This window comes from Bactrocera latifrons, unplaced genomic scaffold (genome assembly GCF_001853355.1).
Source record: "Bactrocera latifrons isolate USDA-ARS-PBARC rearing strain unplaced genomic scaffold, ASM185335v1 scaffold_7, whole genome shotgun sequence".
Classification (NCBI taxonomy): domain Eukaryota; kingdom Metazoa; phylum Arthropoda; class Insecta; order Diptera; family Tephritidae; genus Bactrocera; species Bactrocera latifrons.
Window position 1 is genome coordinate 3,076,459 of NW_017537378.1, and position 26,549 is coordinate 3,103,007.

A 26,549-nucleotide genomic window follows, 5' to 3' on the forward strand; every position below is an offset into this window, starting at 1 on the left:
GAACAATAAGTTTCTTAGTATTTATGAAAAAAAATTGAAATAAATGAAACTTATTTAGGATAAATGGTATTTAATAGTCGTACGTCTTAAACAGTTGATATTACTTTGTCTAGGGATCGGTATTTGACTATTAGGTGTACGCCCATATTTTAGGCAGACAGTCAGAGAAAGCCGCTAATATCTAGTGATTATCATACGAAAGAACATTGTTTGGCATTTATCTTTGAAGATCATCCCTTTTAAATGTTGGCCGTTGCTACGGCTCAGATCATTCATCCGTTAAGTCCAATTTTCGATGACGACGTTACGATAAATAAAATAATACTGCACAAAACTAACCTGACAGCTTGACACAATTCACACGTTATCTGTCAAAGAAAGTACCTCTACTTTGATCACACTTCAGTAATAATATATTAGAAAACTTCGATCAGTCTTTTTAAAATATAATAAAAAAGGATAGAAGTGGTAAGTTCTCGCTTACCATGTAGCATATATTTGGGCCCCATAATGTAAGGTTTGAGAAATTTTACAGGATTATGACATCGAAACGTACAAATTATTTTTCATCATTTCGATATCTTATATATCTATCAAGTTGAAGGGTATTTGAATCGAGCTGAAGGGTATTAGAATCGTAGGAATGCTCACGTTCGGTACTGGTCAGGGCAGTAACCCGAAGATGTCTTTCTATATAATGTGGTTAATGCTGACAGAGTTGTAATTTTCTATATTTTTTAATCTAATAATGCTATTTTGTGAGCGTACTATGATCTATTTGAAGCGCTCTTTTCGATCTATTTGAAGCGTTGCACACAGAATCTAAAGTTTCCCACTCCTATGTAAAATGCTCCATATCTTGTTGATTAAAAATTTGTAGAGCTTTGTCTTAGTACCAACACATTTTGATAAGGTTATGCAGAAACAAAAATACATTATTAAATGTATACATACAACATTATTACAGATAAATAAAATCCCATTATAAATATGTGCTACGACTTTTGTACAAGCAGAAACAACAATATTTTCGCAACGTCAAAGCCATTTATCAATATCGGAATATTTTATGCAAACGGCTGGACGCTTGCCACGCGCCCGAACGCAGTGTGAGCATTGTGCAAGCGTTATAAGCATTGCGTCGGATCAATGTTCGGGTACCACGGCTAATGTCATACCACGCTTTGTGCATTTCGCTTCCGATACCTTTTTTAGGCGCAACATAATTTAGCTAGACTAGCGACAGAGTGCTCCACTTGCATGCCTGTACTCCATTATATATGATATATTTGTAAGTTTGTGCTTTTGAAATGTCTCGCGCCATTGTCGCTTTGTATTGTCGTCCATATGTTTTTGCTTTTACTGTGGCAGATTGGTAAAGGTAACTCGCCGCATCTCCACATTCCACCTCGCTGCTGCTTATCCTCCACCGCTACATCCAAAAGCGTTTTGCTTCTAAAGACTCGCTCGCGCTCGTGCCTCATGTCGCACCTTTAAAGCGATTGTTTGCTTTCGTTTCCTTGCTTTCTTTTCGACTGTCATATTGCGGCTTTTGCTCGTTGCGCTGCCATAAAATCACATAAATCATAACTTTTGTTTGGCTTCTTTGGGTCACTTGGCGATTTTGCAAGTTTTCGCTGGCGCTGCAGTTCACTTGCGAGTTGCAAGCTGGCACGAACATTTTAAGCTCCTAACTTCGCAGTAACATGTTCACGGATTTATATGTTGCAACATTCGAGAAGTTGTACAGTTTCTTCGTTTTTTCTTGGTTCAAGTTTTTTGATTAAGTCCGCAGTGCCCTTTAGACGACGATTTCACTCACATACTGCAACATACATTTTTCTACTAGAAATATTTCTAAACTCTAACTTGACTTCATATTTAAAGTAAAGAGCGCTAGAGATATGAATATATTATTAAATAATTTTAACTTAATTCTCACCTCCGCTCCTGCTCTTTCTATTTCCACTAAAGTCCTGAGAAAAACTCGGTATTCTGTCTGCGCTAATAATACAGCCAATTAATGGCCACCTTTGGCTCTCCCTGCCTGCAATTGAATTGCTCCCGCTTAGGTGTCATACAACAAATTGATGTTGTCTGAGCGACTCGTCATTTGTTTAGCACTCATACAAACAGACTTGGTAGGGCAGAATAACCAATGCAGGACCTAGAGTACCATCAATCATCAGTTAGCGTGAAGAAATATTGCGACCAAAGGTAGCTATCATTAATTATTAGTTTGCCGTCATAACAGCAGTGTGGCAAGTAATCGTCTGAGCAAATGTTGAGGGATTGTAGAATAGGATATCAAACGGACGAACACAGTTCGATTTTGTGTAGAAAATTGAGTTGGAAAACACCTGTCCTTTTGCTAAAGTAGCAAGCGTTGGTGGCAAGCTCCACTTGTGGGCATGTGGTCACGCTGCACCAAAAAATTGGGTTAATGAGTCATGTTATGGCAAATATTAATGGATCTGCTTCACAGCTGTAATTGGTCTGTTGCTTGTTTTTGATCGCCTCAATCGATCATCTCTTACTCTCTCTCCTGTGTTATTCTAACTGTTGGTTTTGCATTTCCGTTTATTAAAAAGTAAATGTTCATGCAATTGCGACTCATAAATTTTTTTAGCATTTTTAATTGGAATTATTATGATGTGCCATAAATTGCATGTGCTAGTCAGCTATAAAAGACTTGTGTTGGCTTCCTATGTTGACAGGAGGTTTCATAACCTCAATTGTTGACTAAATCGGTTCGAAATAAATGAAAATAAGTTATAAGCTCTGATTCTAGAACTATTATGTCAAGTATTTCCGAAATGTAAACATATTAAACATTTTAATAAATAACCTCCTTTGACTAGAAATAATTATCCCGTGATCCAGCTAGCGATGTATAGGTTTCTAATTCCAAAAGAATTAGCATTTTTCGAGCCAACCCAGGGAGTCACATTTAACGGAACTTCTAATGAAATATATATTTGAGATTTGTTGCAGTGAATTTCTGAATTACTAGACTTTAAGAGGCGAAGAAAGTATAAGATCTATAATCAATTTCTGCGAAACCAATAGACATTTGCGAACAGTATATTAAGATTTGGTGGCAGTTCTAATTAGCTCCCTAAATGTAGATCCTTAACTTAATTTAAAAGAATCAAATGCAGAGTTTTCTATGGTCAACTTAAGGAATCCCTGTTGATAGATATTCAGATCTATACTATAGTTTGGTAGGAAACCATAGTATACCATAGTTTCGTGGGACAAATTATTGAAATGAAGAATCGCAGTTTGTTCCAGACATGTGGAGAATGTTCGAGTTTAAATGTCCAACGAAAATGTTTCTGCGATGAACAGAGAAATCAAAAACACACATCAAATAGGTATATCAAGGTATCAAGGCTGAGTGGAATAAGTCAAATAATGGAACCTTATTTTAAGATCTGTAACTAAACCTTGTGAAACCACTCAGGCAGTTATGAATTTGTGTATCAAATGCAAAGTTTCTAGGGTCAATGCAGTAAAGCTAAGGAACCAGAACTCTCAGCGAATATAAATGAAGGTTTGTTGGAATGCATTTTTGAGCCTTCCGCATTTTTTATTACGAAAGTAGTATTACCTTAATCATAACACAATCTTAGCTTAACGAAGCAGAGTTGCATATATGTACATATGTTTATGTATGTCTTTTTGAACATGACAGCAAAAAACAAACAACAACAAAAAGGCAGCAAAATAATTGTTTGAGTTTGCAATCAAAATATGACTGCTGCAATTGCAATCAACAATTTACGAGATCTATCTAACTCATGTGTCTTGGTGTGGCACATACAACTGCAGTTGGAATTGCCACATGCTGCTCACGCCATGTAAATTATTTGCCACACACACACACACACACACACAAACAAACAGAGTTGCATGCATGTGAATGCAGAAAAAGCTGTATGCATAAGGCAGCTGAGCAGAAAATTAAAAATTGTAGCAGCAAAAAAGAGCGGTAGAATAATTGCAATTGCTGTTGCAAGCAAATGTGTGCGCAAATAAAACGTAGCAATGGAAAAATGTTGCAGACAAACTGTGACTGAGAAAGTGCTCGTAATGAATGCGCCTGCTTGCCTGCTAGCCGTGCACCGAGCGCCCAGATTTGCTGCCAAGGAGTGGGAAATGAAAACATTGCGAAATCTAATTGAGGCTGCATGCCACTCAACAGTGCAACGTAGCAAACAGGCGAATGTAGTCAAAGAAAAAGGACAAAAACAAAAACCAAACCGCACAGCACTACTACCTGTTAACGCTCAATTCCAGCAATTACATAGTTTGCTAAGAGGAAGGAAAACTTTGTAACGGGGGGTGGGGGGCGGTCAGTTCAGCTCGGCCAGACTGCAGCGATCACATTTAATGTTGAACGTTTTAATCAGCAACAACAGTGCCGGCCCAGCAACAATAGAAAATCACGTATAAAGTGATTCTGTAGCGCAAATGCAAAAAATACAGCAACAAAAACCACAGCAACGAGAAATCTGTATCAGTTGCTTGTTGCAGCAGTGGCATCACAGCGAAATCACCAACGGCACAGAGGTAGACGGACAGATACGGCGCAATAACAAGGCCAGGCGATCCAAGCGATTGTGCGCTTGAAGATGCAGCACGTTGTCGTTGTTGCTGTTGTCGCTGCAGCTAAGGCAGCAGTCGCGATCTGCATGTGCGATTGCGCTTCTACGACTCGATTGTAATCTCCGGATACCAACACAACAGGCAGCAACAACAACAAACCAACAATTACACACACATACATATTAGGTTATGTATGTATGTTGGTGCCTTCTTGCGATGTGCAAATTTCTACCTTTACTTTTTTTTTTATTCGCTGTTCGCTTTTGAGTTATGAGCTCACTCGTCCGCAGCGCCGCGCCGCGCCGCTGAGTGGCCACCGAGGAGATCATGATACTGTCAACGGATTGCATAAGTCCCAAGTGGTTTGCCCCGCTGTACCTGCGGCGAAGAGGTGCGCGTGTTGCATGGGTCGAAAGAAGTAGGGTTGCTGGGATTGCCAGCTGTGGCAACATCAGCAGCAGATAAGTTTCTGCCAGCGCTTAGATCTCATCAAAGGGCTTACTAAGAAACTCAACTAGTCTAGTGAAGAGGTCAGAAATTTCGCGAATGATTAAAGACACTTGGGAAAAAGTTATTTCGCTGGAAATATATTAATTTTTTTTGCTAGAAAACAGATTTCAATCTTCTGTCAGTACAAAACTTCATTATAGCCTTCAAAATAAGATCTTTCGGCGATAATACGAGCCCCTTGTAAGCTGGAGTTAGGTTGTACTGGCCTTGTACTGCATGATGGCGTTTTAATTTATTTCGAGCTGATGTATTCGTCATACATTCCGTCATCGCTTTTTGTGAAACTCAAGAGAGACTTGGTTTTAGTTTTGATATTTCATTTAGTGACTTGAGCTGCGATATTCCTGGATATCCAAGACAAGCTCTAGATACGGCTGGACAAAACCAGCGGATGTTTTCCAGCGTCTATCTTATGACTACTTTCCTGTACTTTCTGCACGCATCGTCGTTACTTATGCTCATCTGGCTAGCGGGTGACCTGCCATTAAACCAACAACCGTCTTGCAGTTCTTTTGAGTTCGTGTGAGTAAACAGAATGCATGCTTTTCTTTGGGGCCTTTACACATGATTTTGGTGATTATTCATGTCTTAAAGCATTCCAACTCACCCTGATCCGTCTGGTAGCCCTTTCGAAAATTTCTTTATATATGGTTTCTAGCTATTTAAGCACATCTCGTATTACTTAGTTAGACAGACATATGGAATGTGGCAATCTCATCAGCTATTTCGTTTCCCGGAATACCGTTGTGCGTTTACATGCAGCCGCTTTCTGCCAGCCTTTACTTCGAGATATTAGAATGTAATAAAATTGCTTTTGGACTAATAATAAGCATGGATTTCTTTAGTTCTTCGGCAACCACTATACATATACTCCAGAGAAACCATTTAAGTTTCGCCTTCAAATAATTATTCGTTGATCACTATCTCTTATGTCTCTATATCTATTTCCTTTTTCTCTTTAAAAATGGTGAAGTATTACTCGAGTTTTAAGGTACGAGAAGTACGAGTTTTCTCTGCAGTGAAACCCATACTGCTTCCCGGTTTTACGATCAGAAGCGATCACATATTTGATATTTTCGGACAAATTAGACTTAAATGGTTATATATTTTCACTGTTTGGCGCCAATTGATCCATTACTCTCAGAGCTGGTGTGTTTTCATCCATTCGGACGACATGACCTAGCCAACGTAGCTGTTGTCTCTTAATTCGCTGCACTACGCCAATGTCGTCGTATATCTCGCATGATATTCGCTGATGCGAAAAGGACCTTCCGCAGAACCTTTCTCTTGAAAACTCGTAACACAGTTTCATCAGATGTTGTCATCGTCCATGTCTCTGCACTATATAGAAGTACGGGGCTGAAGAGTGGCTACTACAGTTTGGTCTTTGTTCGAGTGAGGAAAGTTCTCTGAGCGCCATTCACTTTGAGATGTGCAGGAACGATTTCGCTCTTACACCAAGTGTTCTCTGGGTAGCTAAAAAACATCCGTTTTTGAAGTCGAGCTATAGTGAGGAGCCAAAACATCCCTCCCTATAATTGTGCGCTGGGCTTGGGACCCGCCGCATAAAAAACATCCCCGGTAAAAGGAAGAAAAGTTGTATTAAGACGGAATCAATTTTTTTTTCTTTTTTTCTGTTTTTAGGACAGTTATAAGCAGTGGTGGGATTTTATCTCATATTCTTCTATTGAAACCTATTTACAGTTTTGTGTAGTAGTCTAGCACTAAGCCTTTGTATTAGTTTTCATCTGTTATCTAACAAACTGTAGGCACGCACTTGTCGATCAAATATCATGACTTGAGACACTTGTTGCATGCAACAACTGAAATTTAATGCCGCGCAATTTGTGCACAGCTTACAATTAGTTATTCTCCCAACAATTGCTGCTGAGCTCAGTGCTTTGATGATGATGATTGTTGCTGTTACGGTTACTTTAAATTGTGCTTGCAACAAATGGCGGTCGCGGTGCCACTGCGTTGATTGGATGCGCTTTATGCAAGTACAAACAACAAGCAATTTGAGCAAAGTTGTAGCAACAACAATAACAAAGCGCTTTAAACAAACAAAATGAGGAAAAGAACAAATTTAATATCTGCCGCTTGTTGATCGAGTTTTTTGTTGCAGCGCCACCGCTGCGATTGTTGTTTTTATTTCTTTTAATATTGTTGCTTTCGGAGCTCGAAATTTGCCGTATTTTGTTTGTATTTACGTGCGCCTGTATTTACTATATGTATATATTTTTCTTTTGTACTTCGTGCAACGTGTCCGTTGGTGTTGTTTTAGTATTTTATACTTGTGTTTTCTTTTATTGCTGCTTTTGTTTTCTTTTGCGTCATTTTTGATGATTATTTACATTTCCTTCAGCTTAAGAGACATTGACTGACTTGCAGTGTGGACAGACAGCCCGAACGGTACAGCGGTTGACGGACGATGAAATAGATATGTGTGTATTTGCACCGAACGCGGTACCATAATCAAGCGAACCCAGCAACGGCGTTAGTTCCCCATCAGCGCGGTAATCGACATCGTCGCCTGTATTGCGCTCGATCTGACCATTTGGTCATCGTCGTCGAGTGTGTGTGGCTGGTGCTGCTAGGGAGTCCATTTGTGCAGCCAGTTCGAGGCGGCTTCCCCACGGTCGCGCTTCGTAGTCGCCGGTACGCTCTTCCCGCCTCTCTGCCCGGCCCATAGCAGCGAGCACACAACGAACCGCCCAATGCTCGTACTCTTTATTTGTCGGTGACGTTGACCGGCTACCTGCTGCGCGTATGCGTCGCTGGCTGTCTGACATGGCAGGCTCCCTGACTGGCCGCTGTGCTCGTTGTGTGCGCATCGTGTTTGGGTTTTTAGTGTTTTCTTTTTCTGTTTTTCTGCTTGGGTCGTGTGTATCCATTAATGCCATCAATTGGAACATTACCTAAGTATGGGTTTCTGGCTTTCTGGTCGTCGCGGCTCGACTTGTGTTTGCCGAAGTTTCCTCTCGCTTGCCGCTTCACCTTCGCGCACATCAGCGCTGCGTTCATCAACTTCAACGCATCCAGGAACACACATCCGCATGTATATCATGTTGCTTTGGTTTCAACGGCAGCCTGTTGTTATTATTATCAATGTTTTCTTATTCTCATTGGCTGTTGCTTTTATTGTTATTATTATTATTTCTTGGAGCTTTTGTTTTTTCACGTCTACGTACGTTGATCACGTATGTTTTCTTAGCCGTGCAGCTGAATCTTGCGCTGAAATAACAAATACTTTAAGCGCTCGTCGCCACGTAGTCCAGTTCCAATTGCACGCGGAAGGCAGTGTCGAGCTCGAGAAATCAAACTAATCCAACACTGATTGCCGGTGACTTTGAGTCTTACATCAAAGACATGCACAGACACACGCGAACCAACGCACTTGAATCTTCAGCGGATTGACGCGCTCAGCTTGTACTCCACATCCTCACCGCGTACGACGGCTTTTTTCCATGGTTTCACTCGCGTGCAACGCTTCAACGCTTGCCCTGCAACTTGCAACTTGCATTTTGGGAATCAAGTTTTCCGCGGCTCTATGGCCTCGCACATATTCGTGTTATGCGCCTCTGCGCACCTTTCTTTGTTTTCGCAGCTGTAATGATGGTTCTGGTTCTTGTGGCTATAACCTGGTCTGTTTGCCTGCTCTTACCCTGCTTCGACAGTCGTGCAACATTTTGAGTAAAACCTCCAGCAGCCAGTCCATTAGAAGCTGGGCGTGCGCAGACTGCAGCTCAGCGCTGTTCTGTGTGTAAGTGAGTAGATAAATAAAGCAGTTTGACGTCGGTAAATTTCTGAAATTAATGTCGAGTCGAGGTAAATTAGGGAGTAACTGTTGAAAATCCGCCGTCAAAGTTTAAGCTATCAACTCAACTGAGTTGTGTAATTGGTTTGGCTGAGGAAGGTTGCTGAAAGTTAAAGAAAGTTTTGAGTTAGTACCTTGTGTAGAGTGTTTTTAACGCTGTGAAAGATGTAAATTCTGCTTCTTACGTATTATATATGAAAATATTTATATATGTAAGGTCTCAGAATACTATACACCTTGTCAAGAAGGTATCGGGAATTCTTCATTCCCTCCCGTTAGTACCACTCTCCACTAAAGTTCCATTATGAATAAGAAGGTTTGCCTGTATGTGGAAGAAGTGAACGGCATATCTTGCTGGGCAACTTGTATTAAAAAACCTCAAGAGTTGTATCTTCAAAAGTTTTCACTGCTTGTGGATATATGCCAGGGTTTTGTCGACATCTTTACTTGTGATTTGTTTATTCTGTTCAAACCTTCAATTGTGATATTGTGCCGTCGTTTATGGATCCACTGAGTTCGCGAAACGCTACCCGAAGATATTCAGCTTTGCTTTATTTCCTTCAATAATCTTTCCCAAGTTCCTTATAGAATCTGGAAAAATATAAGCTGAACTTATAGTGGTCAGAGCGGACCAACCACTGCACGCACCAACAATATACTATAGAAATTACATGACAACGAGTTGTTCCATCTGAAAGTTCACTCAAGCTCTGTGGTTTACTTAGTTCCAACAGAACTTGTAGCAGTTCTCAGCATTATTGACAGAATGATATTGAAAGAGACTCCAGCATTTGAAGAGTCAGCAACTCAACATCTTAATTAAATAATGCTCTGAAGCTTAAACTTAATCAACAGCCGCACAGTCAATAAGACTTCTATGAGAAATGAAAATGGAAAAAAACTAAAGCAAACTAAGCAGTGATAAATAAACATGAAATTCTTACAAAATGTTCCAGCTGTATATATGTACATATTTATATACAGACATCTTGCCTCACAAGCCCCGTATTTGAGTAGCTGCCGTTGTCGCCTCGCCGCTGTGGCATTCATGCAGTCCTGGTCCGCACAAAAACCCAAGTGTTGGCTACGACTGATGAAATGCCAGACATTCTACACACATACCCGATTGCATTTCTACATACGAGCGTTGTAGCTTGCTGCTGGTGTGGCAGTATATCAGCTGATGTATGCTTCATAAAGCTTCCGCTGTTCAGCTGTGCTGCTCATTAGACTCTGGACTCGGTGCTTAATTGTATTGCTGCTGCAGCAAGACATACACACAAATTGTTATTATTATTGTTATTGTTTTTGATTTCGTTGCTTCTGCAGCTGCTTTGTGGCTGCTGTGGCCATTGAGTGTGTTGGTGTTGCTGCAACATCTTAATTTTCATTTGCGGTTTTCACTTTGCTTAGCTAATAAATGTTTTGCTTTCACGCTGCACTTTTTCTGCGTATTCATTTTTCTCCGTTCAAGTAAAAGTTGTTTTGTTTTTGTGTATTGCTAGATATTTACAGTTGTCTTCTGTTTTTGGAGTGGTTTACCAAGCTTTTAAAGTGTAAACTGGGGATCTCAAGAACAGCTAGTAATCTCGCTATATACAAGGAAAAGTTCTAAGAGATCTCAATTAATCTTCCAGGTTCTCATCTGTTCAATTTTGACGCGAGTAAGGATATCGGTACTTCGTTAAAGTGGTGTTTAATGTTTCTTTTTGACAAGTTAATCATTTTTAATTATGCCAGCTTACTTGATTTATACCAGTTGCCGCGGCTACGTTTCAGATGGCCCACCTTTTGAATCCAATAATTTTAACTGAATCGGAGATTGTAGCACAGTCCTTAGACTTTACGTATTCCCACAGGAAAAAGTCTAACGGTGTGATATCACACGATCTTGGTAGACAATCGACCGGCTCAAAACTTGAAATTATCTGCTCAGTGTAGTGTTATCTCAATAAGTCCATTGATTGATACGATGTGGGGGAAGTGGCGCCGTCTTGTTGAAGCCAAATGTCGTCGAGATCACGATCTTCAATTTCAGTCATAGTCGGATATCATGGCGCGGTAACGGTGGCCATTAACGGTTAAGTTCTCGCCGGCATCATTTTTGAAAAAAAAATTTGGATCGATGAATTCTTGTTCTTTCTGGTTGAAATGGCATCCGTTGAATCTTTTCAGGTTGCTTTTCGTGACACATGCATCAATTTTAATTGTTCTTGGAACTTTTCAAGAGTCCATAGAGAGACGCGATGTCATTTGGGAAGGTCGAGCGGTTGTATTTCTTGCACAAGCTGTATTTTGCAGGTTTTGAATTGAAGATATCGACGTAAAATGCGGTGTCGAATCGACTCTCCACGATCTCCGTGTACACGCTTAGCTACGGCCGCTGTATTTCACAGCGTGCTGGACGTCGTCTATTTGCTCGAATATTATACAATAATGAACGCTGGGTCTCAAGATGGGTGATGGATTATCTCCTGTTTCTTATCCCTCTCGAAATATTTTAGCCAAGGCTTTTAAAAATAGGAAACACCAAACTGCAATAAAATAATTCTTAAAAATTTCGGTCGCGCTCCTTAAAGCTTTGTTCCCCCTATTACGGCCCAGTGAGTGCCTCATATGTTCAAGAAGCTACTTCTCGATGGAGACATGCAAATGTATTTTATATAAACCCATACGCACACACACATGTGCGGCGAAGTGCACTTGTGGATGCCACTTCAACATTTTGGGGCAACTTCTAGGGAGCTCAGCGCCGAAGGTGGCGCAGGCAACGCTGTCATATGCAAAGCAGCAGCGAAAACAAAAGCAATATATGCGAGGCAGCCTATGTGCCATTGGAGACGAGGTACACCGGCGTAGTGCCCTGCGACGCGGCAGCGCGTAAATTGGGGTTAATATATGCGCGCAACAGTCGCTAAGAACAACAGCAATGTTGACAACCATATTGTTGGCGGATGCCGCAACATCGCGGCGGCTGAGCGGCATTTTTAAGTTGTTTTGTCGTTATTTATTATTTTCGTATACATATTAAGTTTTCCCCCTTTGCCTCCGCACAAACGCACACGCGCTTGTAAATATGGTGAGTGTATTGCAAGTTGCTCACGGCTGCAATGCATTTGCTGCGAATAGCAGGGCGCAACAATGGGGTAAAACTTATCTGACGTTAGTTTTGGTATTCTTTTTTTTGTTTATCTTTTTCGAAATTTTTGTTTTTGCTGCGCTTCAATTGTCATCATGTTGTAGGGAGCATAAATGGGGCTGAGTGACATTATTTCCCATATACATTTTAAGGGGAGCGGAAAGAGTTGCGCACAGACAAATGAAAGCATGGTATACTTAGAAGTGGCTGCTGCTAAATTGTTGATGAAATGGAGCGCAAACGAAACGCAAATTAATAGCTACGCTGCCACGGGGCCATGTGGAATGAACTCACCTCGTTGTTGGGTTGCCTAAAAGTACGTTTAAGTGGCCACCAATCCGCACGCTCATCTGTATGACGAATGTGTGGAGTGGGTGGTTCTCAACCGCTTCGACGATATGTCATTCGGGAAAGGGCGTTGCGCTAGTATTTGTTTTTGGGGGTTTTCAGCTCAATGTCGTTGATATTTAGTTGCTTTTTTTCGCTCATTTAACATGAAAATTTTTGCCTTGGAATAAATTTACATGTCATTATGAGTCGTACAAAAATATTGGAATGTTTGTTGCTGCTATCTTTAGAACTGAATTTCACTTCTAGTTGTCATTAGACAGACATGTCTCTGTATCTATTTAAATGTTTGCATGTATATGCTTTTGGGTTAAGAGTTTAACATTTTCTCATTTATGGTTTCTGTTCACAAAAATTTGTGTTAAGGATTTTTCACGTTGGCAAATGAAAATTACCATAGAAAAACAAGAAAATAAAGTTCCGTGTTTCGTTTGTTTTCGTTTTTTGATCTTAATCCGATTCATTGTACTTGTAGAGCTACTTTCGGCGTCTATTGAGGCTGGGTAAAACGCATTCAGATCTCCCAATACAAGAGATAGTGAGACAGAGTGAACTTTCTCTTACTGCAAGATTGAGAAAGTTCCAGGTTCATAAGGCTCCGAAAAGATTATACGGAACTCAAAGAAGATTCATGTTGATTGTAGCAGAAGAAAATATTCTTATCGTATTGTAATGTCAATGGTTTAGAATGCATCCAATCCAGTAAAAGATAGTTTTTCAAGTACCAACTGAAAATCTTTGGCTTTTGTTCCTAAAACTGGATAATTTGTTGTATTTCCTTTTCATATCAGCATTGAGATACGTTGTGATTGGAGCTACATGTAAAACACCCTTCACAAACAAACCAGCTTTTTATACAAAAACTTGATTTCAAGACTTCAGTTTGTATGGCATATATATTCTATAGTGATTTAAAATCAGCAAATCAGAGAGGAAAAGACGTACGCAAAATTTCAGATCGATATATCAAATACTGAGGGCTGAGTTCGTATATATTGGGTAGTTGAAAAAGTCTTTTCGTATTTCTAATCATTAAATCATTTTTCCGCCAGAGACATTATTCCATCAGTGTAAAACTTTTCTGGTTTCTCGGCGAAAAACTGCGACAAGTAATTTTCACAGGCTTCTCTTTAAGCCAACTTTACTTCATTAAAGGAGTTCTGCATGGACCGAAACATATAGGGGATGTACCAGAACTTCCCAGCCAAGCTCTCCCAGTTTTGGCGAGTCATCAAAGATGAAAGACAAAGCTCTTTCTGTTCATCAGTTCTGCAAAGTCAATCGTTCGACCAGGCTGGATCAGCTCGTAGTGGATGATTCCTTTCCAATCCCACCAAATACTCAGCATAACCTTTGGAGGTGTCAATGCTGGCTTTGCGACCATTTATTGAGCATCATCACGTTTGGACCACGATCTGTTTCGTACATTATTGTCATATTTGATCTACTTTTCGTCTTCTGTTTCCATTCCAAAGAATCGTAGATTTTAGTTCGGTCCATTAAATTTTTTACAGACAACTCATGTGGTACCCAAACATCGAGCTTCTGTTTGTGGCCAGCCTTTTTTAAATGGTTAAAAATCATTTGATGATTTATGGTGGCTTGCGTGTCATTCTTCTCTTTTTTTATAAAAAAATTTCAAAATATAGCGAATTTCTTCACTTATTTCGTAATTATTTTGACTCATTTTTGAGCAGCTGTAACTTTTTTCCAGTTCACTGAATTTAATTTTTTTTTTACCAAATGAAGCCTAATATCTTATCTTTCCAAGACTGTATGGCAGTATACAATGTGATTTTTAGCACTGGAGATATTGGCCTGCAACGACGTCTATTGACAAAATACGAAAAGATTTTTTCGACTACCCAATACATACATATATAGACTTCTGAGTGTTACAAACTTGATATCAAACTCTGTTCAGGGTACAAAAAGTTTCAGATTTGGATTGTTACTCCATACTCCAATTAATTTGGGTTGTTAAGAAACACTAAACCTTTTTCTATCCAAAATGTGTAGATCAAACATATGTTAAAATATGAAAGTATAGATGTATTTATGTAACATCGACAGATGGACGTAAGACCACAACAGGTGGAAGTAACTTTCAACGTTTATGTGATGTAACATGAACGAACAGAAAAATCAGCAGACAGTGATTCGAATGCCGGCCATTAACCAATCCAGTCGCTTGTGTAATTTATATGTTGTACAACATATTCCATTTGTATTATATCATCAAAAATAACAATAAAACTTCATATTTTGTTCATATCTCAAATGTATATTTGGATATTCAAGATCTACACTGATGTAGTCTAATTGTGAAAATTTTCAAAATACACGGGCATTCAGTCTAATGTACGACGATATGATTCTTTTTAAATACCCAGTACGAGCAGTAAAGCTCCATACACGCTTCCTCTTATTTTCCTCAAATATAAATACTCATTAATTGGATTCTTGCACTGTGGGAATTCCCTGCCATATTTACAACCGTAGAAAAGCATGAGAGTCTTTCAAATAATTTGATTACAACGAGGCGATAAAGACTGTGCACATCAATTACCATATCACCACTCAGCGCTCGCCACACCCATATGCTCCGTTTCTGCACACGACAGACATATGTACGAAAAGTGCCACAAAACAATCAAAATATTAACAGAGCCTAATAAAGCATTAATACACCCGACAAGTCATAGGGGGCCGCAATAAGGCTTGGTGCACACACACTCACATATATGCCTAAGAAAGTGCGCCTGTGTGTGTGCACTGTTGTTTTTGTATGTAACTGCCGCACAAAACACACAAATCGCGTCTAAATTGTTGTCGATGTTGTTATTGATTCTGTAAGCGCTGTTATTGAAAATCAAAAATCCAATTCCATCAGCGCAGCACAATGTACGCCGGCAGATATTTACACAGAAATATATATGGACACGGTGTAGAACACTTCCTGCTGAATAAATAGCGGCCCCAACATCGAAGCCGCCCAAAAATAGAAAAAAGAATGCGGCAAGCAAAACAAATCAGAGCCACTGGAAGTGAAAAAGGAAACAAGGCAACGATATAAAAATGTGAATCGACGAAAAATCAATCAACGAAATAAATCAAAATAATATCTGACGGCTGAATAGAGGGGCGTGTGTGCGTCTATGTAGCCAGCGGTTGGGGGCTACATATGCCAAGTGTGTACGTGTACGTGTGTGTGTGAGGTAACCGAAGTGGGGGCTACATGAAATGTTCTTTGCAGGGCGTTGGGGTAGGCGGGAAGCGGCTGCTGGGTGCGCACGTTTAGAATAAAGCCGAAAAATGCGAACTGGCACATTTTTGGGCTGGCGGCTGCTGGTCGGTCGCCACACTGGCGTCGCTGGTGGTTTTTTGCGCGCACAGCATTTTTGTTGCTGGATGCTGGCGACGAAATTCAATTCATGCGGCCGCCGATTGACTGGCTGCTTGCCTGCTCGCCGGTCGGCCGACCTGCCTGACTAGCGCGCCTTTCAGGACGAAATTTGATTAAGCCATGAAAAGGCCAGCCAGCCGCAGCTCTAATAACACAAACAACAACTAAAATAACAGCAAGTAGAATAGAAATAGCAAAGTGGCAGCCACAAAAGCGCACTTTATGTGGCAGCTGTTGAATAAACTACAAACATTGAAATGAAGAAAAAAGCTAAAAAGTAGAAGGAGAATGCGAAGAAAGCTAAAACTGGCCGACCGCAACAACAGTGGTGGCTGACGTAGCATCGGTCTGTGTATGTATATGCATGCCACCGGGATGTGGCAACATTGTAAGGCGCATTAGAAGTTTCAGCATGAAGTTAATTTGGACACAGCTCACTTTTTTTCTCGTACTCGTATAGCCGGCTCCGCCGTTCAGGCATGTGGAAGCAGTTGTCGGACGACGGCAGCAGGCCCCAAGCTTTCAGCCAGCATACGGCGCAGTAGGCAGTTGCGGGACGGTGTAGGCGGCGCTTTTCACTTATGTGTGGTTGCTGCTCGACGTTCTGTAAAAGGGAGTCAAGTCAACTCAAGTCGCACCGCCGCCCTTGCCGCCGTTGGGGATTAGGAAGAAGCAATTTTGTTGCGGTGTCATGTTTTTGAGTTTGTTCCTTTATTTTTGCTTAAACTTTCGATGCTTCACAGGCGATTTGTGCCTGCCACGGTAAGATTTGTAAAGATTTCCAATAATATGCTTCGTCATTTGCCGCAAAATAAGTAAAAGTAAATTTTGGATCGGACAGCAGTTGATAAGACAGTACAGAGCAGGAGGGGTCTTTTATTGATTTTTTGTTTTTGTAAGGTAATTCAGTTAAGAAATTTATTTTTTTATTTATTTCTGAAAGTTTAGATTAAATTATTACAAATGTTATTCTTATTATTATTGTTGTTGTTGTTAGTAATATTATTATTATTTTTATACTTGTCGTTTATGCTGTTTCTTGAGTGCACTTGAAAAATCCCTAATATTCGAAAGACATCTTCGAAACTTATTTTTTTCTGACAAAATGCACCAAATTATTTTTCTTAAACTTTTACCTAAAAATCCTTTCATTTAAGTTACTTTATATGCTCAAATCAACTCGAGAACTCATGAGCTCGTTAATGGCAAAACAAATTGCAATTCAGCGCTCTTGCCACCAGCCGACCGACCAAAAGATTTGCTACCGTTTGAGTAGAAAATATGGGCAATCGGAAAAAGATAAAAAGTTTCCCAACAAAAGCGTCTAAAAGGCTTTGAATATATGCACTCAAGTGCCACATACTAAGCCACTCACACAGCTTTGGGCACATGCAAATATCACCACACACACACAAGCACACAATACTGCATGAGTATAACTCACCGCGCAGTGGCAGCCGCTTTGGGCGCACAATGGCAACAAGGACGCTGCTCACTCGGCCGTTGTTCGCCGCTTGGCTTGGCTTGGCGTGGCAGGGAAGTAACCTGTTCACCATAAATCAATCAATCACACAATTAAGAGAGTTCCTCTGACACATTTAGTGTCCAATTTGAATAGTTGAACGTTGGCCCAAGCACTGACCAACAAAGCCAAACAAGCGGCGGCAGAGCGACTATGGCGGCGAGTGTGTGTGTTGACCATGCAACTGGCGGTGGCAGCTCTACCGCTTATTGTCATTGTATGCGCATGTGTAGTTGGTACAAAAATGGCTAAAACAATGCAACAATTGAGTTGACGAGATGTAAACGAGCAGCGGCAAGCAGCCGGCCAAGGAATCCAGTAGCCCAGAAGCCTAACAACCGACCAAATCCAGCAGCGGAAATGTAAGTTTGGCTGACAAAACCTAAAAAACAAGAAGAACAACAGCAAAGTTGATGAAACGACAATAGCGCTGCAATTGCTTTTGTTATTGTTTTCCGACTTTTTGTACGTGCGCTTTGGCTTTTTTAAGGACAAAACGCAATGCGACGAAGCGTTGAACGGCCAATCCATTGTGTCGTCCGCTGATCACTCATTGCTGGCGGTTGGTTTCGTATGTGTTTGTGTGTGTGTGTGTCTGTCCTTCAGCGCACAATATAAGGCAGAAACATGTCAGATCTATTATCAGCACTTTGGCGACTTCTCAACCCTTCTTCTATCTTGGTGCAGCCAACTAGCAACACTGTGACCATATTGAGTTCGTTCTCAGGCGCCTCACCGCCGTTGCAGGCTTAGTTAACTCAAATCGAATTAAGTGATGATTGTGAGCACTGAGATGCGCAAGTTTTTCAAAGATTCAATGTATATTTAGAATCGCTATTTAAAAGTGACGCTATTGGTTCAGGTTCTGTCATCTCATTCCTTTAATGGAAGCCCAGTTCTGAACTTAAAACGTCTCCTGCTGGTATATTTTGCTAATAATTCTTCAATTGCTAATAGATAACCTGACCTTCTGAACTTCTTTTATGAAAAGCATCTAAATACTTTATGATAAGACTAGTAAAGCTACCAGTCCTTACAATGTTGTTAAAAGACCGGAGCTTCACTGTCAGCTTGCGGTTAACTACTGGATGAATCAAATACAACTTGTGCAAGAACTTGAGCCAATTGAGGTTCCCACGTGACTTCATATCGTTCTATGGGCTTCTAAAAAGTTTGCATTTGTTTGCACACATCGCATCTATCAATGGATTTATAGAGAGAAAGCTTCAGTGAGCAAAAAATTTCACATTTAGGGCCGGTTGATTGGCCGTTGGACCTCTTTCTGTGAGAATATGTAAAGTCGGAAGTCTATGCGGACAATGCCGCTTGATTCAGGCCTCGGAGCAAAACATCACGCCGACAATGCCAAAGGATGTTTTTTCAAATGATAATAAACATTAACCATTAAATTTGAAGTTTCTGTCTTCTCTCTTTAAAAAAGTAGGTAGTACTAAGATTCTAAGTTTTTACCGCTTGAAGTGTTTGTAATTGAAGTTATGTAACGAGCAACAGAAATTCGACCAACAGGAAACATGATAAGGAAATATTTTACGGGTTTCTTTTGAGTTCTTCTATGAACTCTAAGAGAAACCCTGTATGTTCTTTTTAACATAACTTTTAGTAATACATATCTCAAAAATTGCAATTATATAATATACTAAATTTCATTGACGTTTTTTTGGCTCTGCCTAGCGAAGGACCTTAATTCTTATTTCTCCATATTTGTCTCTCTTTGCAGTACATTCCTGAGAAAGGTGATTGCCTCAAAGACACAAGGTGTTATCAGGTGAGTCAAAATCCTATTACACTTTATTTACGTAAAATACGTTTGAAGAAACTCGCGCTCTTCATCGCACCAAAAGCTTTCAATATAACCATCATTGGACTTAAAATAGATGTAAGTATATGTATATATAAGTATGTAGGGGCGCTGTGTTTGCAGACATGGCTTTAAATTTCATATTTGTTGCCAGCGTTGTTGCCAGACACGCGTCAGGGATTAATGTCAGTTACATTTTAAAGAAAGAAATTACTTTGTAACACATATTAAAATAAGCCTGATACTCGCATGATATATCAACAGTCAGCAGACCGACGGGCGATGAAGAAATTTGTGGGGAAATTTAAATGGACAGAAATTGAGGCAAATGCGTTGAAATGCCACTCAGCGAAGTCCAAAAATGTTAAAGACACGCTCCGAAGATTGGGTAAAACAAGCGAGAAGCAGATGGTACGCTTGTATGTTTATATAAGCGCATGCAAATGCGTTGTGTGTATTATATGTGCGCTTGAATAGAGTTCTTCAGCGAATAAGAAAGTTCGCAGCAGGCGCGCAGACTCCACTACACTCGGGAATATTAGCGCAACAATCCAATTAATCACGCCAGTGTTGCCAGTTTCAAGACACAAGAGTAAGCTCCACAGCGCAATAATCCTATATGCAGATATAGGAATATAAACATATGTTTGTATGAGAGTGCGGCTTGCGATGTCCCAACTTACCTTTAAAAATCTTATAATAATGACATTAAGCACATTAAATGACAACTGAAACTGGCTGAAAAGCTGCAAGCCGAAAGCTGAAAGCCTAAAAAAGGTGAAGAGACATAAGTAGTTAAAAATACAGAATACGAAAATATTCGCACATGAAAATTAAAATGCTGCACAAAAGAATATGTTGCATGAGGCAGGCACACAAAAAAAGAAATCACCGAACAATTCCACGCACTCGAGCGCTGAAATGTGGCGCAAAGTGGCCGCAAAATACTTGTGTTGAAACTTCACTTGCCAAGCCTCGACAATCGCTTTTAAAATGCGGACGAGCACACACACACACACACATATACGCAGTGAAATATTTGTGTGAACAACGGATGCGTGTGTCGCAGGACCTTCGTCACTCACAATGTTGTCATGTTAATTAGACTGACAGTTTGTACGGATCAATTACAGGCGCTGTCAGCTGAACGCCGGTCCGGGCGCGTTGGCATCCAGCGCACTTGACGGCACCGTACCGACAGCCGTGGAGCACGAACGTGTCGCATTGTGGTTGGCGTCGAAGGTGCACGTACGGACAGTGCCACAACGGCAGCCGCACTGAGGCGTGCTAGTTCCACTCCAGTTCGGTTTTTGTAACGCGTAAATTCTTCGCCGAGAAATGCCCACAGCTATGTTGCATATTTCTTCCAATTTAGCGCTCGAATCACCTGCTGCACGCTGAAGCGAATACGCACCGGGTTGCAGGGCGTTTGGGTACTATGACAAATTATGAAATTAAAACGCCAAAAATGCGCCAATTTTAATTTTTATGCGATTCTTATTTTATAATTCATATTTTACGTTTTTCGTTTGCAACAGTTATGTTACCGACTTGGCCGCTTTCAGACTTCGTATTTGCATATTAATGGTTTCGCCCCTCAACGTCCATCAACAGCTTTTCACAGCATATCTTCACATGCGGAAACAATTTTCTAACAACTTTAATAAAAGAAGTTATTAACCCTTTTTATCAAAAACCAACACGTTAAAAAATTAAATAGTTATTTTTCGCAAATTCAAAATATATAGTATATTAGTTGGCTGGAAGGTCATAAAAATGCCTGCTTTATAGCCATTGGTAGCAATTCATCGTAAGAAAACAAGTTTCCATATGTTAGTACAAATCGGCTTCTATGTCAGTCCGCCTATTTCAATATACACACATATGTATGCAGTCTATTCATGAGAAGCAGCTATATAAATAAAATTCACGACATTTTCTCCTTGATTTTTAATTTTTTGTTGAATAGAGGTCGAAAAAATTTGGAATTAACACCTTTGGTTGACAAAACTGTGGTAGGCTAAGAGCAATTCGTTCATATTTGAGGGCCTCTCTATAATATGAGAGTGTTTCCTTTCATCACCGTTCATCAACTTTCAACTATGCTATAAAAAAGATCACAATTTATTAATTTACAATTTATAATTTCTTTTTGTTTGCTGTAATTACCTTAACCAACACTCAATCATTCTTAGATTTACCGAAAATTAAATTTTTTCGCTTTCCCCATATATTGCTTGTCTAAAAAGTCATACGGTATTTTCGCTAGTTGGCGCTGAGAGCGCGTAGTTCTAGTTTTATTCGTCGCTTCGGGTCATGTTATACCTTTTTGGAAAGCTCATTTGACGCGCTAACACGTGTTTGATTCATTGTCGTTTCTTTTAAGTCGTTCGTGAGTTATAGCGTCGCAAACATGGAGCAAAATAAAGAGAAAATACGGCATATTTTACAGCACTACTGCGATAAAGGAAAAAGTGCATTACAAGCCGCCAACAAAATTTGTGCAGTTTACGGACACAATACAGTTTCCATTTCCACCGCACAACGATGGTTTCAACGTTTTCGTTCTGGTGTAGAGGTGGTCGAAGATGCGCCACGCTCCGGCAGGTATGTGGTCGAAAATTGCAATAAAATAGCTGAATTGGTCGAAAGAGACCGGCATAGTAGCAGCCGTAGCATCGGTCAAGAGCTGGGCATGAGTCATCAAAACAAAATTTATGAACAATTGAAAATTCAATCAAAATACCACAAGTTTTTGACAACCTATTATTATGTTGAGCATAATACCTTTACTGAAGTTTATCTTGCCGCATTATTAGGGGTTCTTACTAGACATTGTCTAATAGGCACTCATTCGGCAGGGCGGAGAGTAAATTGAAAAAATCCGGGCACTTTCTCCTCAAAGTATTTGTAAGGCTGATGATCAAACACGTCGGCAGTCTTACCTTTGATGAACCAGCAGCCATAGCGGAAACTTTCATTAAGGGTCTCAATCGATTTATGATAGGCTCAAAGCGCTTTACCGAAAGGGTCTTATTATTTATTATATATGAGTTTTAAGTAATACAATGGATTGGCATACAAAGCAGTTCAAGAGAGATACTTGTTAGGATCAACCTGTTAACCTATGATGATAGACTTAAGCTTTTCCTTTCGGCAAGAGTGTGCCCACTTTCTTTACTAAAGCTGACTAGGTAAACGACTGTATATACAGAGTTTGTCCGAAAAGTAATTGGACTGATTTTCTTCCGCCGCGACTGAATTCGGTAGAGGATATTTCTAGCTAACGAGCAACTGGTCAGTTGCCTCCGAGCACCTGGAGAGTCAAGACAAACACTTTCGCGTGACGTGTTTCTTTGAGTGGTGCAAGCCGCGCGATACGCGATTAAATTCTGTGTAAAACTGGGTAAATCAGCGACAGAGACATTTGATGTGATCAGAGAGGCTCACTCAGATAATGCTTTAGCAAAAAGTGGTGTACTTCGATAGCACCAGACCTTTTTGGAGGGCCGGGAATAGGTCGCTAATGAAACCGTGCTGGGAGACCTGCTACTTTGACAAACACCGACAATATGACTCGTGTGCGCAAAGTTTTGAACTCAGACCGTCGACTAAGTATTCGTTTATTTAGCCAGATGTTTATCAAAATCTGTGGTTCATGTCATTGTGACGCAGTGCGCTTGAACATGCGCAAGGTGTGAGCGAAAATAGTCTCAAAAGCGCTCACTCACGACCAGAAATTGCAGTAAGTGGAAATGTGTCAAGAAAATTTGAACATTTGTGAAAAGTGATCCCAAACTTTTGAACAACGTAATCACGGGGTGACGAGTCATGTATTATTGTGTATGATCCCGATGAAAGGCAAACATTTTGGGACGACAGAGGGGATCCAAGCAGCATGCAGCTTCCGTCACGCTTTTAATGCTTGGAAATCGCGCTGGCAGCGCTTCATCGACGCAGAAGGAACCTATTTTGAAAGTTTTGAAGGAATCCCAACGATTGGTTCAATAATTGCTTAAATCGACTTCGTACAATTACTTTCCGGACAAACCTTGTAAGAAAGATTCTAAATATCAGCTGATGTAGTTAAAGTTCTAGAACTTCAGAAAACAGCTTGTGTGTATCTTCCACTTAAAACACTAACTAGTTTTAGTCAAAGCTTTGTAATCGCTCTCACAACATAGATTTATGTAAGCATTATCAATAAAGGAAAAAAGTTCTGCCTTTCACTTATAATTACTATACAGTTTCATTGGCCGCAAATGAAAAGGTTTTTACACTTTTGGTTCTTCGTATGTTCGTGTAGACCTTTTCATTAAAAGCCGCGCGACGAACCGAATGTGCCACAAACAGTGTTCAACAAACGTTCATCCGCACGACAAATGTGTCTATATTTGAACACACTTTGACGACTTTTTGCACATTGCACACTGTAAAACTAACACCAAGGGACAAAGCTTTGAAAAAGTTGATATTTTTTCGATTTTCATTCACACTTTACTTTGCGCAGAACTTTGAAAGTGGGTTACGAAAAAAGGGAAACTCCGGCATTTCTGGCCCAACACAACAGCAGCGGCTGTTTGCATGTCCTTTTCTCTGCAGCAGATTTTTTCAAATACTCCTATTATAGCGTCCAAGGTTTTAGAAAATCAATTTTTTGGTTTTTGTTTTTGTTTTTGTTTTTTAACAGTCAAGTGCGCAATGTTTGCTTCAAAGCTTGCCAAACTTTGATAAATGACAGGCGTGCGTGGCTAAAGTGTGAGCGACTGTGCGTTGCAAGCATATAGACGCAGTTCTACACTCTCCTATATATATTCGTACATATATATATACAATTATACATATGTGTACATATATATGTTTATAGCGATGTGTGAGTGAAAACTTTTTGAATGCAACTTTAATTGATTCGTTGTGCGTTTCAGACATGCCACAAGCAATCTGATGGCGGCGTAAGGGTAAATAGACACGACTCTACATGCAAACATACATATGTATACGTACACAATAATAAAAAGTGTGGAAAAATATTGCCGTAAATGCTTTAAATTCGGAACTCTTTTCAAACGAATATCTACACTATGCATATGCATGTGGATGCCACACACGTATGTTGCATGTTCGTTGTGGTATGCGACGAGGCCAGATATTTGTTTTTTACGAAGGTCACCTTTTGATGTGAAAAATGTTTATTCTCTTTTAATTTGATGCAGAAACCTATACTCGTGCCAACATGCCACAGTGCGGCTTAAACAAACTGCATTCGATGGAATTGCGATGAAATGAATTTTTGTGTGTTCAGACGCAGGGCACACAATTCGTGGCATGTATTTACTTGTACCCCCCATACCGCATATACACACACATCTTCACGCTTGCGTTGTTGCCACATGTAAGTGGCAAGCAGTTATAGTGCCATTTTGTGGGTGATGCAAGTGCATTGCATGCCGCAAAAGTTCTTGTGCTCGAAAAGTTGGCAAACCCGCGGCCACCATGGCCGACGCATAAATTGTGCCAAAAAGCCCTGTGTCATCCACTTAGCCGCGGGCCTGAAAGGGCTATTGATATGCATTTTATGGCTTTTTAAAAACATTTTGGTGGCACTTTTGGCAAGTTATTAAATAACGAAGGTTACCGTTGCAGCTATGAGTGCGCCATATGTACATTGCAACAAACGCGTAGTGCATTGTTGCTTTAGTAAAGGCGGCAGCATTTTAAGGCGCTTGCATCGGCAGCCATTTAATCCCGTTAACACCATTCACGCTATTTGTGCCACTTGCAACAATTCAGTTAAGCCATTTATGCAATTATGTGTGCGTGTGGCATTGTTGCATGTGCCATTAGCAACGCTGTTGTGTCGTAATTTGCTACTTTGCCGAATAGCACTTTCTCAAAAGCCCCGCACGCACTCTCACACACACACGCACGTTGTTGCCACATGCCACAGATGCGCATAGCAGCTGTCTTGAACGGCTTGCATTGTGCTTACGCATTCACTTATGCGGCGCGCGTATATTGAATGCTACTGCCTGTGTGTGGCAAAGAAAGCAAAATGTAGCACTTCACTTGCGCCATTGCTGCTGCGCCGACACGCGCCTTGCATCCGCCTTGCCTTTGTTACAGTTTCTTCTTGCGATTTTTCTGCACATTAGTTGCAACACCAAGCATTGTGGCAAGGTTTGCACACTCGACGGTTTTCCGTTTTACCTCCGACACTTTTTGCACTGCTTCATGTTGCACGTCGCGACGCATTTACTGCCACACATTCATGGCGGCCTGCTGAACTTGGCTCCAGTTTCGCATTACCGTTAGACGAGTGACGAGTGTGGAACGCATTAGTTAGTCAATGAGCGCTGCCGCTGCACGCGCATGCGCTGCCACTCACTTTTGCTTCGCTTGCCAGCCAAACCGTTTGACAGACTCTCGCACAAGATGTAGCACCCCACCCCAACCCAGCCAGCTGTAACAAGCCAAGTTAGCGGCAGTGGTGGTAGTTAAAAGCAATTTATGCAACATAGGAAGCGCTTGGAGTGGCACAGCAGCAACTCAAGTTGTTGCAAAAATTTTCCTTCCTCGCTTCTAGGAATTTTTTTCACTTTTCTCTTCGTTGCTGCACGATGCATTTCCATGCTGCAAAATTAAAAACAACAAAAGGCCGCACACACACACACACGCGCACTATGCCAAATCGAGCTGTGTTGTAGAAGAGAATGGAACAAAGTACGAACGGACAGACAGCTAAGGCATAGACAGACGTCAGTTCTGCGCGCTACAGAGTCAACCAGCCGCCTGACAGCGCAGCAGTTGCATCATGAATAGATTTAACTTGTGACAAATTGCTTTGCCTCCTGCGTATGCCAAGGCACAGTGCACTTCATTCTGGCTTTATTACGTTTTTCGCTTTGCTTTTTCGCAGCTTCGCCTTCTTTTACATGTGGCCCACTGGCCCTTCTGCCACATGGCTGACTTGGTGCTCTGTGTCTTTGGTGCAATGACGTCGCGTCGTTTAGCTTTTCATTTTCATTTAATTGTTGTTGAAGAGGCCAACGGCAACGTCACTAAAAGCCAGCCACACTGCTCCAACCTCGTCTTCAGCCGCCACCACTCCGGGCCAATGGCCGCAGTGAGTGGCAAGCGAGGTGCATTGTGGCATTGCGGCGACTGGGGAAAATGGAAAATTCTAAAATGAGAAAAATGCTTAGCGCAGCAATGCACTCTTGCCGTCTGTATGTGTGTCGAAGTGCATTCCGTGCTGAGCTTGTGTGCGTGTACACTTCTGTGCACCACTGGGAGGCTGTGTAAATTAAGTTCAGATTTAATTTAGTGCATTTAAAGTGCGCTCTATTTTTAGGAAATTTATGGAAGACAGCTTTTGTA

The 26,549-nt window shown here is 40.7% G+C and overlaps 1 protein-coding gene across 2 annotated transcripts in view; it reads left to right on the forward strand.

Moving 5' to 3' along the window:
• Nucleotides 1–26,549, forward strand: part of LOC108975921 — a 123,467-nt gene that overhangs the window by 17,522 nt on the left and 79,396 nt on the right. For both annotated transcript variants that reach the window (XM_018944760.1, XM_018944761.1), the window contains exon 3: nt 19,092–19,139. In XM_018944760.1, the coding sequence (XP_018800305.1) occupies nt 19,092–19,139 (48 nt within the window). The remainder of the gene's footprint in view (nt 1–19,091; nt 19,140–26,549) is intronic.